This window comes from Heliangelus exortis, chromosome 3, assembly GCF_036169615.1.
Source record: "Heliangelus exortis chromosome 3, bHelExo1.hap1, whole genome shotgun sequence".
NCBI classification, from domain to species: domain Eukaryota; kingdom Metazoa; phylum Chordata; class Aves; order Apodiformes; family Trochilidae; genus Heliangelus; species Heliangelus exortis.
Genome location: NC_092424.1, coordinates 60,191,237 through 60,206,626, shown reverse-complemented (window position 1 = coordinate 60,206,626; position 15,390 = coordinate 60,191,237). Strand labels below are relative to the sequence as shown.

Sequence of the window (15,390 nt, the reverse complement as noted above, 5' to 3'; positions counted from 1 at the left end):
CCTAAACCACTATGCTAAAAAATTTAACAAAATTTCCAGAAAGTAATAAATAGCCATAAAGTTATCCTGTAACTTTTCTATCTCATTTCAGGAGACAGAGTATTCTTATACTCCAGAAGCTTTTGAACTGCTGCAACAAATCTGACAAATAAATACCTAACAAGGACATATATAGTACAAAAAAAGTAAGAGTTCTCATCAGTTCCCTGAACAAAATGGAAAGGTCCTTTGGAATGTGCACTAAGTATGGTACTGAAACTCTGGAAGAAGATCACAGCAAACATTTCTTTCACAGCACAAGAATGTCCTTTTTCTCCTTTTACTACTTTAAGAGAACTTTCCCGAGTTTAACTCTGTGAAGTGTAAATATTACTCCGTTGCTTATAATCCCTCCTCTGTATTTTTATCTTCTTAAGAGATGCAGCAACATACACAGCTGGCACCTGAACTAGATCATTGTTTTAGGTCCCTTCCAACTGAAATAATCTGTTCTTCTCTGTACAAGACTTTACAATCACATAAGAGCATCCTCTGAGAAAGGAGAGGTGAAAGAGAATCTGGGACCTTCTATTCCTTCCCCTGATCTCAATCTTACTTCAGTGAGCTGTATTACTGTTAGAACCTAAGAAAAAACCAAGAAACCAGAAGGCATTCTGAGGCAACAAGAAACTTGCTATTCACCTCAGTATCAACCACAACTAGGAAACCCCCAAATATACTAGAAGCAGGAAAATATAATGCAGTGAAAATGTATTTTCACTTATGAAAGCAACAATTTCCTGAGCTATAGGTGGTTAAGTGAGGAGAAATAAATAATGAGAGAGAGAAGGAAATGCCTCCACTAGCAACCTTAACTATTAAGTGATAATGAATTCAAAATCCTACAATGAAAATACATAGAGAAGAACACTCAGTGCACTCAGTGTGCACTGGTACAATACTGATGTTCGCTGATTAATTCTAACAACTTTTTATTAATTTGGCTTTTACAACATGCCACATGGGACCTCAGTAGCACAAATACAGATTTAAAAGCAAGTGTTGAGATTTAAGAATCAGTGCTTATAATCAAACCATAAACAATGTAAAAAACCCTAGGTCTCTAGTTGTTAAATTACAAGTAGTGCAAGCATATGTATTCTGAAATGCCAAATTAAATTACTCTTTTCCTACTGAAAAGAGTTTTATTGATGTAGAGAGCTATAAGAATAAACATCCAGCACTTTGTGCAGTTAAAGAGCTCCCTACCCACTGAGGAAAAAGTGGTAGAGATTTCTTAAATCTGTTAAAGGCTGCTCACTGCTACTTTAAATGTCAGTGATCAAAATCTTATTTTGTACTTCCTTTTTTATAATTTCATTTTTTACCTCATTACCCTCTTATCTCAAAACAAAGCAGGGCTTAGAAAATAGTTTCTGGTATACTAAACTTATTGTGAGACCTTTCACAGGATGGTCACAGTTGGAAAAGACTTCTAAGATCACTATGTCCAAATGTCCAAAGATGTCAAAAGCACAATGAATGTGTGTCAAGGTAAACAAGGACAATGCCTGATGCTGAACAGCCCTGTCATTTAATTACAGATTTCAATAAGAGACTCAACTTGTCAAGAGCCACTTTCTGGAGGCAAATCAAAATGTGAAATTAAATTTCCTGAGAGCTCTCAGTATATTACAATTAAGAACTTAAATCAAATCCTGCTGTGCTGATTTGTGTAGCTTTCATAAAGTTAGAATAGGATTCACTGCAACTTTACACAGAAGGTGGACTTTTCGATTTTCATTACCCAGTGACTGTTGACCTTGTTACTACAGCTTCCAGTTTCTTAGATGAAAAACAATAAAAAATGTGTAATCATCACCACAAAGAATAGATAATTGCACTTTCTTTGTTATTTTCCTGTATACTGCTTCAATTCAGCCTTCTTAATTGGGCAGGAGTAATTTTTAACATTAATTTCTAAGGCATCATAAGATACTGCTCTGGTACTGATAGAGAAAAATGGTACTAACATATTATTCTAGCAGATCAACAACTACTTTTTTTAGTCATAATTCTATAAATACAAGTCAAAAATTACTTTTTAAATTAGAGCAGTTTATGCTTTCATGTATTTCAAAGCTTTCAGTCAAAATGAGTGCTTCATTCTGATGTTGTTGACAGAACATAGTAGAGAAGAGCTATCCAGATGAATGTATCAAAATAGGATTATTTGAATAACGATTTTCCTCCTAAATGGCAAAAAGAGCACTAAGTAAATTGGGTATCTTCCAAGAAAAACAAACCCCCCTCCCAAAAAAAAGCCATCCCTTTAAAAACAGTAAGAAAGCCATTCACATGATTTATTATGCCAAGTTAAAATGTTGGTTTTCTTTCAGTTATATTCTAAAGGTTCCTTATTGACAACCCACAAAAGCTCAACAACTTTGCCACAATTATCAGTATCAGCATCCTCTCTTCCAATGTCCCTAGCTTTGTCATATACCAGGTTTATAAAATACCATCTAGAATCCACTGGACTATAAAAAGCCCACAGTAAGTGTCAACATCTTGCAAACTCACCTCATCATGGTCAATATCTGCATCTCCCGTAATGACAATGCGCTTCTCAATTCTTGTTTCTGATACTCCACCTTTTACCATCTACAGATGGCACAAAAAAAAGAAAAATAATAAGAAAACATCTTGTAATTATTCCACATTTTTTGCCACAAAGCACTTTTTTCTGTTGAACTAAAGAAATTTGAGTTGAAATTAGCAGTAAATATTCTCAGTGCTAACTCACCCTTTCCTTTTTCAGTTACAGTTAGTCACATTCTAGCAATTGCTAAACTTGATAAAAACCAAGCAGTGGAGAACTGCTATTTCACAGAATCAGCTTGACTCCAAGTCCAATTGCACCTTCTTCCACCATATAAAACTGGCAATGAGGAAATTACAGGAGTCTTTGATTTCAACCAATCTATCATGGACCCCTTCTCAGTCCCTGAAGAATCCTATGCCATTAAATACAGACACGATCTTACTTTTAGCTCTGCTGTTCATGGATGTTAGCAAGATATCTTCCATTTATTTCAAATTGCTTGTGGAAATAATTTTGTTTCTTCATTTCTTATTCTAATGATCAGAACATTTTAGCATATAGAAAAATTCTCACAGAAATAACATATGCTGGGTCTGGTTGGTTTTTTTTTCCATCCTGTATACAACAGAAGAATGAGCTACTACTTAAGATATATCTGCACATATTAGAAAAAGAGGGTTGTCAAACATGGGAACAGGCTGCCCAGGGAAGTGGTACAGTCACCAATCCCTGGAGGTATTTAAAAGATGTGTCAATGTGGTGCTCAGGGATATAATTTTGTGGTGGACTTGGCGGTGCTGGGTTAACAGTTGGACCTGACTATCTTGAAGGTCTTTTCCAACCAAACAATTCTGTGATCTAAGATCCAAGATGATTCTGTTAAGAACACAACTAGAACATTAAAACTATTTCGCCAGGTCCCTTTATCTGTAATGGTATGGGATACAAAATAGTTCAGAAGAGTCAAAGTGTCTTTTGAATCAGAGATAAGCAGCCTTTAAGAAAAATAAGAATTTCCTGCATTATGGTAATCCAAGTAATTTTTTAGTAGAAGACTGAAACCTTTTTATTTAATGGTTCCTTACAAAAAGTAGCATTATTTTAGATTTACTTTGTAAGTGAATCTCCTCTTCCCTTCTCTTGCTGTGGTAGCACAATTCATTGAATGAAGACTTTTTCCTAAAATGGTGGTGATTTAACAATTCCAAAAGGGAGGAAGCGTCTCAAAATACATATATTTTAAATTCTAAGCTTACTTTTTTCATGTGACTTTTATCACTTTCAGTCATCATCCTTCCACATTCCATTGTGTGAATACACCTTTCAGATCTAAGAATATTTTGGTCTTAAGAATATATATTGAATATATATCCATTGAGCAGTGAATTAATTGTTTCATTGTGTGATGATGTGAAACTTCTTGTCTTGGGGGGGGGCGAAAAAATCCCAAACTGAACCCTTACGTTTCCCTCTTGTCTTTTGCTTCACCCCAAACAATGCTTTCTGTAATTTTCTTGGAAAACCATGATAAGAGTTCAATGACAAGAGTTCAAAACTGTTGTTGGGACATGCCTAAATTTTGACAAATATTCTCATAAATTAACAATAACATTCAGAATTATCACCACACTTTCATAGTTCTAACATCCTCTGGCACCAAAATATGTTTGCAAAGTAATCTAGTGGTACGATCTGTTTTTAAATATGCTCTAGACCCAGCAGAGCAAGGATCATCAACATTAAGGCTTAAACAACATTGTTTCAGTTCATTGTTATAACTGATGCCATTAGGAGGGCTCCTGTGGACCTCAGCCAAATCTTACAGAGATTCTGTAAGATACTAGTGTGTGATGACTGGACCAAAACTATAAAAATTGAGGTACATACTCACTTGTCAAACACAGAAATAAGACCTGTATGAAGTAATACAAACCCTGACCTTTCCCTGTCCTGTTCCCAGTTATTCCTGCTTACTCATTAAGAATTCTTTGTTTGAAATCTGCATACAGAAAGGTTAGCTCTCACACATGCCTGGAATGAACTCAATCCATTTCAAGTCCATTTCTTCAATAAATTAGCAGATATATGAGAAAGTTCACGTAAGACTTTATTTTGAGTGTCTGGGATGTTTTTGGCTTTTTTTGTTTTGGTTTGTTTTTTTTTTTTAAGTTCAGAGAGACATCATTACATTTTACCTTTGTGATATGTGTAGTTGTGGTAGTAGAAATTGACTCCGATGTAATTGTCTGTGCACTCAGCAGCGTGCCACTATCACCAGCAGCACTGCCATCAAACTGCAAGGAAAAAGAAATTCTATGTTGACACTCAAAGGCTTTGTTTACACAGCCAAAAAAGGCTGGTTTCCTTATAAAACACACTCCTTAGTTCAGCTAGAACTGAAATCTAAGTAGAAGCCATGCAAGTTTACTGAGTCATACAAGACTCATTATAATTAATTTTTGTGGAAAGTTTATAATCAAATTTACATGTTCCTTTCAGGAGTAGTGAGATATGTTAATCAAGTTTCCAAAACTAAATCTGATTTATACATATGCAGGCAGCAACTAAGTCCTTACATAAAAAAACCCCCAACACTTAGAACTTCAGAAGTAATGATGCTTTGTCTACACACACATCACTTACCTAATTTATAGCCAAAGCATACTCTTAGCTGCTAGAAAGAAGAATAGGATTTTGAAAAGCATTATTTGGACATTATCTATTTTGTTCTACAAGTAACTGGAATAAGAGAATAGTTTGCAAACAATATAATAACCCAGCCACCATACCTGTGGAGATTCATATGTGATGGTTTTAGTTTCTGTTTGAACAATTGGAACTTCTTTAGTGGAGATTTCCGTTCTCTGCGTGGCATCCGAAATGGTTACCATCTCTGTTTTCACTACTGGAGGCTGTGGTGCAAGAAATTAGCAATCAATTGAAAAGACATATGAAAGTTTGTAAAGTGGACCAAGCAAACAACTAAGAACTTGAGAACTGCCCAACAGTAAGATAAGTATTTGCGTGCCTTCCCAATCAAAAGAAATGAAATAAGCAAGCAAAGTGAAAAGACTAATACAGCAGCCCAATAATGCCTACATAACATGGCAGGAAAATTTAATCTCCTAATAACCTTGCCAAAGTTCTGTGTTCCAGCCAACAGTACATACCTCAGAGATCAACAACTAAAAAACCAAGCTGCAAGCCAAGTATTGAAAACGTGTAAAAGAGCTTCACTAAGGAATCCCAGAAAAAAACAACACAATAAACAAACCCTTTTCTTTCTCTCACACACACCTGGGACACACAGCAGACCTTTTCCCTTTTCCTGCAAACTACACATATTTTTGGGAAGTGTGGGGGCCTGCAACTATAAACTATATAAACTATAGCAATTATAAACTAATTCCTTCCCATCATTAATCAGAACTGTGTATGCAAAAGATAGCAAAAGAAAAAAGGTAACTTGTTTGGATTTAAGTGCAAAGACACAAAGAAATTGCCAACAGTAAAAGAACAAGCAGATACATATGTAGGAAAAAAAACACCCAACTGCTGAAAAACTCCTAAGATCATGAAAACTTTCCAGAGATGAATACCTAGGCTTCAGTTTTTGCCCTCCTACTTCTTTCTAAAGTTTGCCTCATAAAGAACCCTTCAACCTTGTTTGATTTAAAATGATTGTAACTGGAACCCATGCATGCTTCCTTAAATACCTACTGCATTAGAAGACTTCACAGTATGATTTTATAAATGCCCTTTCAATGCAGTGCTTTTAACTACATGATTACTAGCTGTACTTACTCTACTCTGTAAATTCATAACACTTGTTTAAGAAGGAAAAAAGGGCTAGACAAGTTGTGAGTAATGGGGGGGGAAGGAATAAAAATTGTGACAAGGGTTTTCTGATTTCAATTGCCAATAGTTTCCAATAACAACTGTATGCCATGGACATGTCAAAAACAATTGACATAGACAAGACAAGACTTAAAACACTGGAAACATGTAAATAATAAATATGCTTTATATATGTGCATAAAAATTAGGGGGAGATAAAGGAGATGTCAGTCTTCGGAAGGTTTGCCTTACACTGGTGAGTCTCACTCAGTTCTAGCAAAAAGTCAGAAACCATAACTGAAGGAGACAGAATTTCACTGCTCATCAATGGTTTCCCCTTCCAAATGATCTGAATCTTGTTGGATGCCTGAAGAGCTGGAGGAACAGGAGAAGAAGAAAGGCAGGTATAGTTTCACCCCAAGAAATACCTCTGCTTAATCTAGTTGTGTAACTGTTCTACCATTTACCTCAGAACAACAAATTATTTGTGGTGCAACATCAATGTCAACATGAGACACATCTCCATTGAGTTTGAGCTGTTCTTCCTCTTTTTCTTCACCTAAATCCTGCTTAATTTCCTCTGACAAATTCTTCTCTTCTGTAGCTATGGTAACTGCATTTTCCTGGACCAAATCTTCAGCTATAACTTGTGTATGCTCAACAGGCAGATTTAGTTTACTGCCTTCTTGTGTGTCTTCCACATGCTGTATTTTTTCTTCAACTTCTTTTCTTTTCACGTCTTCCTCTTCTTCCTGTTCTTCCCTGATGACTTCCTCAATTGCCCTATGATGTGGCTGGTATTCTCCCACCTCTTCATCCTCACTCTCACTACTACTGCTGCTGCTGCTGCTACTATCTGATGGCAATGATGAAGAGTCCTTTTTTGACAGGTCATCCACCTTACATGTTTCCCCAGCGTCAGTGGCAACTTGCATTTTCCCTTTGTTGTTTTCCTCTACGACTAGTGTTTCTTCTATCCCAACCTCTGCCTGCTTCTTCTCCTCCACTATGTCCAGAGTCTCATGTGAACTCTGCACAAAAACATGGATGAGGAAAAACAAAAGTACATGAATAAATTAAAATGATGGAAACAAAATTAGCTGATGGTTGGTTCATGTCATGTAGAAGAAAAAAGATGGTTGTGATGGTTAACTGAAAAAGGAAGGAAAGAAAGAATGAAGATGGACTGGAAAAGTTAAAGCCAAATTTAACTATGGAAAAAGCAGCAGAACCTTATCAGCATCGCTGACTCCAGTACAAGGCCCTTCTGCTCTGGCAGCATGTCTCTGTGAAACAAAAAGCAATCAGAAGACAAAAATCAGTGCATAACCCTTTTCAATAGTGCAACATCCTCCAAGCAAGCTTTACAAACGTGATTCTAGCTAGACACACACTGTGTAGTCATTGTGAGACTCACACAGAACTATGTTGCTCCCTTTCTTCCATTTCATTGATATATTACATTCAAAAGTAGGTAGGAATCACAGACATTATCAATTAGGATAAGAAATTAATTATGACTGAAAATAAAAGCATGAATGCACTGACTCGTGAGACAGTTATTTTTCTCAGTTAAATCAGGAATTAGGAATAAATAATATTAAGGGAAAGTAAAAAACCCACCTATTTAGCATTCTACTATCAGTTTGTCATCATACAAAAAAAAAGTCTATTGTAAGATTTTATTAGTTGTTCATTTTTGTTTGTTACTTTGTGAGAGTTAAGGGGTGACACTGTTCAGGGTGGTACGTTGTCAGAATAGCAATACATGGTTATCAAGATGATCTCATTAGGGTTCAGCCTGGAGCCAAAATGATGACATTAAAGCAGCTATATTAGTATTTGTTCTGTGACAAAGTGATCTGCGATGGATATCCCAGAAAGCCCATCCTAAATTATGTAGGTTATTTGTTCTAACATATTTTTAGTGAGTGGTTTGCAATAAAATTTGAGTCCAAACGATAAGAACGCAAAAATCAACACATCATCTGTGACTTAATCCTAGATTTTTGTTTGTTTTTTTTTTTTCTCCCGTTCATCAAGCAAAGCACCACCAGAATGCCAGCCAGCATTCCTGGTGAAGCTCAAACAGCCACCAACTGGTATTTCTTGAGTGTTTCAAGTACAGAGTCACCCTCTCTAGCTGGATCTCTCTCCCCCCCCCTACAAGCCACCAGATTACCGCCTTAGACAGGCAGGATGCAAGCTGCCGGCCACCTCCCCGGCATTGCTGAGTGACCCCCCCCCATCCCGCAGGCCGGCAGGGTGTGTGTCTGTGAGGGGGTGCCTGTGTGCCTGTCTGTGAGGAAGTGCCTGTGTGCCTGTCTGTGAGGGGGTGCCTGTGTGCCTGTCTGTGAGGGGGTGCCTGTGTGCCTGTCTGTGAGGGGGTGCCTGTCTGTGAGGAAGTGCCTGTGTGCCTGTCTGTGAGGGGGTGCCTGTGTGCCTGTCTGTGAGGAAGTGCCTGTGTGCCTGTCTGTGAGGGGGTGCCTGTCTGTGAGAGGGTGCCTGTGTGTCTGTCTGTGAGGGGGTGCCTGCCTGTGAGGGGGGGTGTGTCTGTGAGGGGGTGTCTGTGTGTCTGTCTGCGAGTGGGGTGTCTGCGTGGCTGAGGGGGGTTCAGCACCTGAGGGGGCGGCGCGCAGCCGGCGGTCTCCTCCCCCGCAGCGCCCTCTGCTGTCCCCGTGCTGGCGGCGGCGCAGGCCGCTCTGGCGCTGACGCCGAAGGCCGCCTTACTAAATAAAATGGAGGTGATCTCCTCTTCTAGGCTCTAGACGAGTTGGGGAACGGAAAGGACAGAATTAAAACAGTGACGGACGAAGCGGCAGTGACCTACAAAGCAAAAGGTTCGGCAAGAAAGAGACGTTGAGAAAGAGGAGGACTCGGCGGGGAGGATGCTGCGGGAGCAAGGGGGGTGGGGAAGGACTGAGAAGGGACAGGACAACAGACTGCTGTCACAACACACAGGGTATTCTAACACTGCATCTCTCTGCCATGCAGATTACACGATAAAACTTAAAAACATTAACATATCCATGGATTTTTCCAAACAGAACAGTTTACCTAAGCAGTAATTCTGTGTTCGCTATTGGGATGTTTCCCTTTTAAAATTCAATTTTTAACACCTCCCAGTGTCTCATGGGATCAGAGCTTCAGGGTAGGGAGTTAAATACCTCTGGCTTTCAACAATACATACCCACAACACTGAAATTGGGATTTCTTTATAATGTGTGTATATATATATATATACATAAAAATATATATACTCCCACACACATATATATGTTTTCCAAATGCTTAAGTAACCTAAGCACAGTAATTTCAATAGAAACATTTCCCATTCTACTGGGAGAGCTCATTTTATTCAAACATATTTTAAAGTGTATGTAGCTTTAAAGAATAAATAAGGTTCACAGTCTGCAGTACTATAACTCTACATGGTAATGCAAACATTTAAAATTCACGTGGGTACAAGCCTTGAAAAAGGCTAAAATTCTTGTTTCCCATTTTCCTTCCAGGAAATGTTGTATTTAGTTAGAAGTAAAAACAGGTAAAGTGAAAACCCAACAATGTAACAAATACCTAACATGGACACAACACACATTTTGACAACACTGAGTAGAGACACATTTCTGCCTTAGAGAAAGGTACCACAGAGAATCACAGCAGAAGCAGACGCCAGAGGAAAGCCGAGGTGCCATGCAGACAGCTGCAGCCTCTGGACTCGCTGTGTGAGTAGCAACACAGAATCTGAACTGACATTAAATTGCATCATGCTGCTGTGTATATACTACAACACATATGGCATGCAGAAGAACAGAGAAGGAAAAGAAAGAGGCCCTGTGCTTCTTTACCCTACAATAAAATTTAGAGTGTATTTCAAAGATATCGAAGAAAATCTAATGGGGATGCAAGTTACTGAATCTGTTCTGATGCAACATTCAACCATCAGTGCAACGTGTTCCTCACCCCCACTTTCTTTCCCCAGTTTACCACTACTGCCATTAAATGGTAATCCATTAAGAGATTACATCATGATACTCTTTCTACCCTACTCTGGTACCACGTGTTTTCTAGTCACTCAAAGCAGTTTAAAAAAAGGGCAGGAGGGGCTCAAAATCTTTATGTGGTCAGATTTTGTGCATATCTCTCCCCCCTCATAGATATATAATTAGAAGACAGACACATGCCACCAATCTTTTTGCATTTTACCACTTTCCCATTTTAAGGTCTTCTAATCTTTTAAAAGAAAAACCCAATCACACAATTTGCTTGGTAATATAACTCCTGTTCCCTGATGAGGCATCTAGTAAGAATAATTAAATGTGTAGATAGAATTGGCACTCTTCATAAAATAACTGCAATTAAAATCATACATAAGCCTGGGAAGAAATTTAAATTCCTGGCAAATTCTTTCTGGTACAGAGTGATAAACACTAACATGAAATATTGTTTACAAGCAGCAGGGACAGGGAATGGATTAAAAAAAAATTATAAATATTATGGGTATCCATAACATACCATTTCATATATTTATTCGTGACATACCAATGTATCACAATTTCTGCTGTAATTAAGTCACAGATGCTGTGCCTTTTTGGGAGTATGGTGATACGGAAGTACAGTGACACAAATAAGATATACCCAAAATAATATTTCTCATACACAGAAAATTACTTATTTGCAAGTATTTTCATTGAAGCAAAAGAAGGAAGAAAGGAAAGAATATAAGCAGTGGTGTTCTTGCTTGATTCTTGCCTATTGTCCAACTATCCTAAAAGACTGTCAAGAAAAACGCAGTCCAGCAATAGGACTGAGTATAGTATTAGCCTACTAATACCAGCAAGATTGTAAGTTGGGGATAAAAAAGCACTTGAACACAAATTTCTGCACATCCATCAACAAATATTTCAGTGTGGAAATATACTGTTCCCCAAACCTCATATAAATATGTGTTACTGAAATAGGGCTGAAAACTTTACATCAACATAACCTCATCCTAGTTCCTAGGTGGTGGAAAAAATATGCTGTAAAGTGATGTAAAAAAGCAACATCACAATTGATACCTGTCATCACTATCACACTGATAGTAATCCCACCAGTTATATAGTGGTTTGCACTGCATAGATGTTTCATCAGCTTATGGAGAGAAAACTTCCCTCTTTTCTTGGATTGAAAAAAGGTAGTGAAGTGTGGAGGAACTCAGAACTCGGCTGCCTTTGAAATGAAGCTGCTTCTACAGCAATACCCACTTGAATGATTACATAGTGAACACTGAAAAGAAGTTCTTGTGTGAAGCATCAAGTAGCTGCCAAACAATTATTTCCATCTGGAACAGGGACACATGTTTTGCTGTCATAAAATACATCATCCAGTGAAAAACTGGTTTTCTTTTCAAATAGTAGCCACTCAGAAATTCACAGGCAGGTTAGTGTTCAAGCAGAATGTTGCTGGCATTCATACATGTGTGTGCATATACACACACACATAGATCCTGGTTTGCCACACGGCCTTCTCCTTTCAGTACTGGCTTAAAAAAAAAACAAACTGTAAAATATATCTCCAATAAGGGAAAAAAAAAGAAAAAGAAAGAAATGCCCAAGCTAGCCTAGAGCAGATACAGCAAAAAGGCAGTAGGTTTCAGGGCAGCCACCTTATCGGTTTCCTCTGGTTTTGCTCCAGCAATCCATGGCATTGAAGTCCATTGCTTCTCCTTCCCAGGCAACGTTTTCACTTGGAAAATGGAGTCTCCTTTTCTCTATTTGGTTTTCATTTTATAAAACCAGTGTAAATCAACAATCAATGAGACAAGACACACACTATACATAAACATAAAACCAAATCATCTGAAAGTGACAGAACATTCTAGATGAGGAAAAAAAACCCTTACAGAAATAAAACTTCTTAGGGCCTCAACTTCAACAGAAAAAAAATCAACACAGAAAATACACACAACCACATAGTAAAAATTAAGTTAAACTTTTACATGAGTGCCTATTTTAACCAAAAAGGGATTTATAGCTGTTAAATGAACCAATGTGTCACAAACATTTGAAAATTTGATCAACATTTGTACCACCTATGCATGTAGCACTATGCGTAGAAATATTCAGATATTACTCAGAAATTTGAAGAATAATTTCTTAGTAGTAACCATAAATTAACAAAATAATAATTATAGAAGTGATCCATCCAGTCAGTGACTGTTTATCTGTATGCAGATGCATTTCTGATTGCTTAAGTACCTTATTAAAATAATGTTCTATCGACAAAAACAATTTGGTAGCATGAGGCAAGATTGACTGAAAGCTTGCCTCTCTGAGGACTGAAAAGAATACTTAAGAAGTTAATGGGGTAGGACAACAATACATTAAAGAGGGATGGGTAGGTACAACCAGTAAAGGAAAGGGGTAACAGAGGCTCAATTTTCTTACACTCTATGAAAGAGGCAGCAAATAACTCCTCATAAAACTAAAAGTTTCACAACAGGAAAAGACATATATTGTGGTAGTTTTCTTGCCAGAAGGATTCAGGATGGTATTTATAGAAAATCATTTTGCAACTTCTGTTTTAAGGTTCAGTCAGGAAGGAGGTATAGAGAAAAAGTAGGTAAATTAATTTTAGACTTTGGAGATGAAGGTAAATAAATTTTAACAACTGCATGAACTATGTCCTGAAGAAGTCAACACTGTACATTAAGTTTTTGTAAGGGCCTGACAAGGCCATGTGATGACACACACGACATCATTCTACTAATGATGTCTACTAATGATTCTACTAATACTAAACTGTATTTTCATCAATCCATATAAATCCTAGTGAAATGTAAACTGTCCTTAATACAGGAAAATACTGCAATCATCTTAATTTTTTTTTTGTGTGTGTTTACTCTAATTCAGTTGTTCTTGTAGAAGAATAGAATTCCACACATTAAAGTGAGATCCAATGGTAAGTGGTAAAAAGTTAATGCACACTTAGTATAAACAAACACTACATTAGCCAAGAAAGCATTAACTAAAGGACAAAATACATTTACTAGAGCACGTAGAGGGTTGTATGGAAAGGCATGCGGACAGGTGTCTGCAGTGACATACCCCTTGTGTCTGGAGGGACAGAGGTGTGATACGCCGCTTTTCCCACTCATTGGGGCGTGGTTCGGGTGTGGATTCCATGAAATTGCGCTTGAGCTCACTAATGCTAGCCTGGTGTTTCAGTAAGTCGTCCTGGGTCTTATCCAGGTCCTAGCAACCCACAATGTAAAACAAAGTAGGACAAAACACGACAACAAAAGCGAACTTAACTGGGAAAAAAAAAAACAAACAAACAAAAAACAAACCGAAAAAAGAAACCAAAAAAAAAAAAAAAAAAAAGAAAGAAACCGAACCAAGGAAAGTGCCTTGTGTCTAAAGATGCTCTTCTTTGGAGTGCTTAAAATAATAGCATTTAAGGCTATAAGGCAACTAAGAATTTTTTTAGGGTTTTTGTAATGAAGGGCTACTCATACCATGTTTCTTCCATATTTCAAGGCAAACAAAAATAATGCTGTGTGCGGTTATTTAACAGAGGGCTATTTTCATCCAGCCCTATGAAACCACTACTGTTTCCACTAGTTACTTACTTTCATCTAAAATTTGTAAGTACAGAAGTAAGAGTTTTGGGAGTATTGCACAAATAACATCACTGCAGGCAGCTTTAAGAAAGGGTAGTGTAAAAAAAGGGCAACTAAAAAGTAGCATCGTTGTTGATATTACAAACTCCATGAAAAATATTTTCATGAAGACAATATTACAGGGCCAAATATGCAAGCAGTTAACACCTGCTGAACTTCAGAGGAACTACTAATTGTGCTTGTCATGTAGACTTAAACTTACTGGAAGAATCTGATTTAAAGACTTGAAGCCTGGTTATCTTCCAATTTCACATTTCAGAACGTGACAGCAGACAGTGCTCAAGGAGAGGTAGCTTTTGTGCACATCAATACCAAAGAGATGTTCTCTCTAAATTCTGCCTACACAGGCAAGTGTCAAAGGGGACAGCACAGCATGAATATAAAATTAAATTTTATCATGACCCATTGAGGCCATGCTGCAAAACACTGGATCAAATAGCTACAAGCTAGTTTTTCATTTTATATGCAGATACATAACTGAAACTGTTCTGGTAAGCAGACAAAAATCTATCTGCTTATTCCTCTTGGAAAGTCGTTATCCAAATACAATGCTGGATTTCAGTGGGAAGAAGAGATTTCACTCTGCTTCCATTATTTGCTTGTATTTATCTTGAGAAAAGCCTGTGTTGGTTATGCCTGCACTACTACAAGAACATTTTTTCAGTATTCTGTGGTGAAATTCAAGTTAATGCCTCAGATCCAATTTTAGTGCAGAGTTAAAAGACTGAAGATTAAAATGGAATAGTATCACTGGCAGGGGGCACTTGGAACTATGTGATCTTTGAGGTCCCTTCCATCCGTCCCATATGATTCATGATACTATGACAATACTTTGAAGTTTTACTCTGACATTTTGGTTAGGATTTTGGTAGTCGGTGCTCAGAATGCAAATTCTTAAGTCACTAAAAATCCAAATCCAATACAAAGTCTCTAGTTTCTAATTTCTTTTCACTTGCATGTTCAACCCCAGTAACAGCTGTTGATGCTGAATATATATTCCCTAGTTCTGCAAATTTTCACACATGTTCTTTGAACACTAAGACCCTCTCCCTTTTGGCAATTCAGAAGGTTCCTATTGTCACAGGACCTATGCTTCACTTTTAATCTAGGACTAAGAACGGAGACATCAAATATTACCTTCTAAAGTATGAATTTTGAGTGAAGTAAAACCTTGTGTGAAAAACATTCCATTACATAACTGAAGCTTGTAACAATCACCATAATTTAAAAAAAAAACAAAACAACCCTATCTTGGCTTGACACAAGGCACGTTTCTTGGACTTGATCAAAGCACAGTTACACAATG

General features: G+C 37.4%; 1 protein-coding gene across 24 annotated transcripts in view; it reads right to left on the bottom strand.

Annotated features, from left to right (window-relative positions):
- EPB41L2 (erythrocyte membrane protein band 4.1 like 2) overlaps positions 1–15,390 on the bottom strand; it is a 108,029-nt gene that overhangs the window by 5,503 nt on the left and 87,136 nt on the right. For 7 of the 24 annotated variants that reach the window (XM_071740927.1, XM_071740922.1, XM_071740929.1 and 4 more), the window contains 8 exons: positions 13,510–13,656; positions 12,069–12,173; positions 9,042–9,185; positions 7,654–7,707; positions 6,889–7,452; positions 5,374–5,496; positions 4,780–4,878; positions 2,563–2,643 (listed from right to left, as the gene is read on the bottom strand). In XM_071740927.1, coding sequence (XP_071597028.1) covers positions 2,563–2,643; positions 4,780–4,878; positions 5,374–5,496; positions 6,889–7,452; positions 7,654–7,707; positions 9,042–9,185; positions 12,069–12,173; positions 13,510–13,656 — 1,317 coding nt within the window. The remainder of the gene's footprint in view (positions 1–2,562; positions 2,644–4,779; positions 4,879–5,373; positions 5,497–6,888; positions 7,453–7,653; positions 7,708–9,041; positions 9,186–12,068; positions 12,174–13,509; positions 13,657–15,390) is intronic. The other 17 variants (XM_071740938.1, XM_071740935.1, XM_071740936.1 and 14 more) reach the window with 15 other exon arrangements.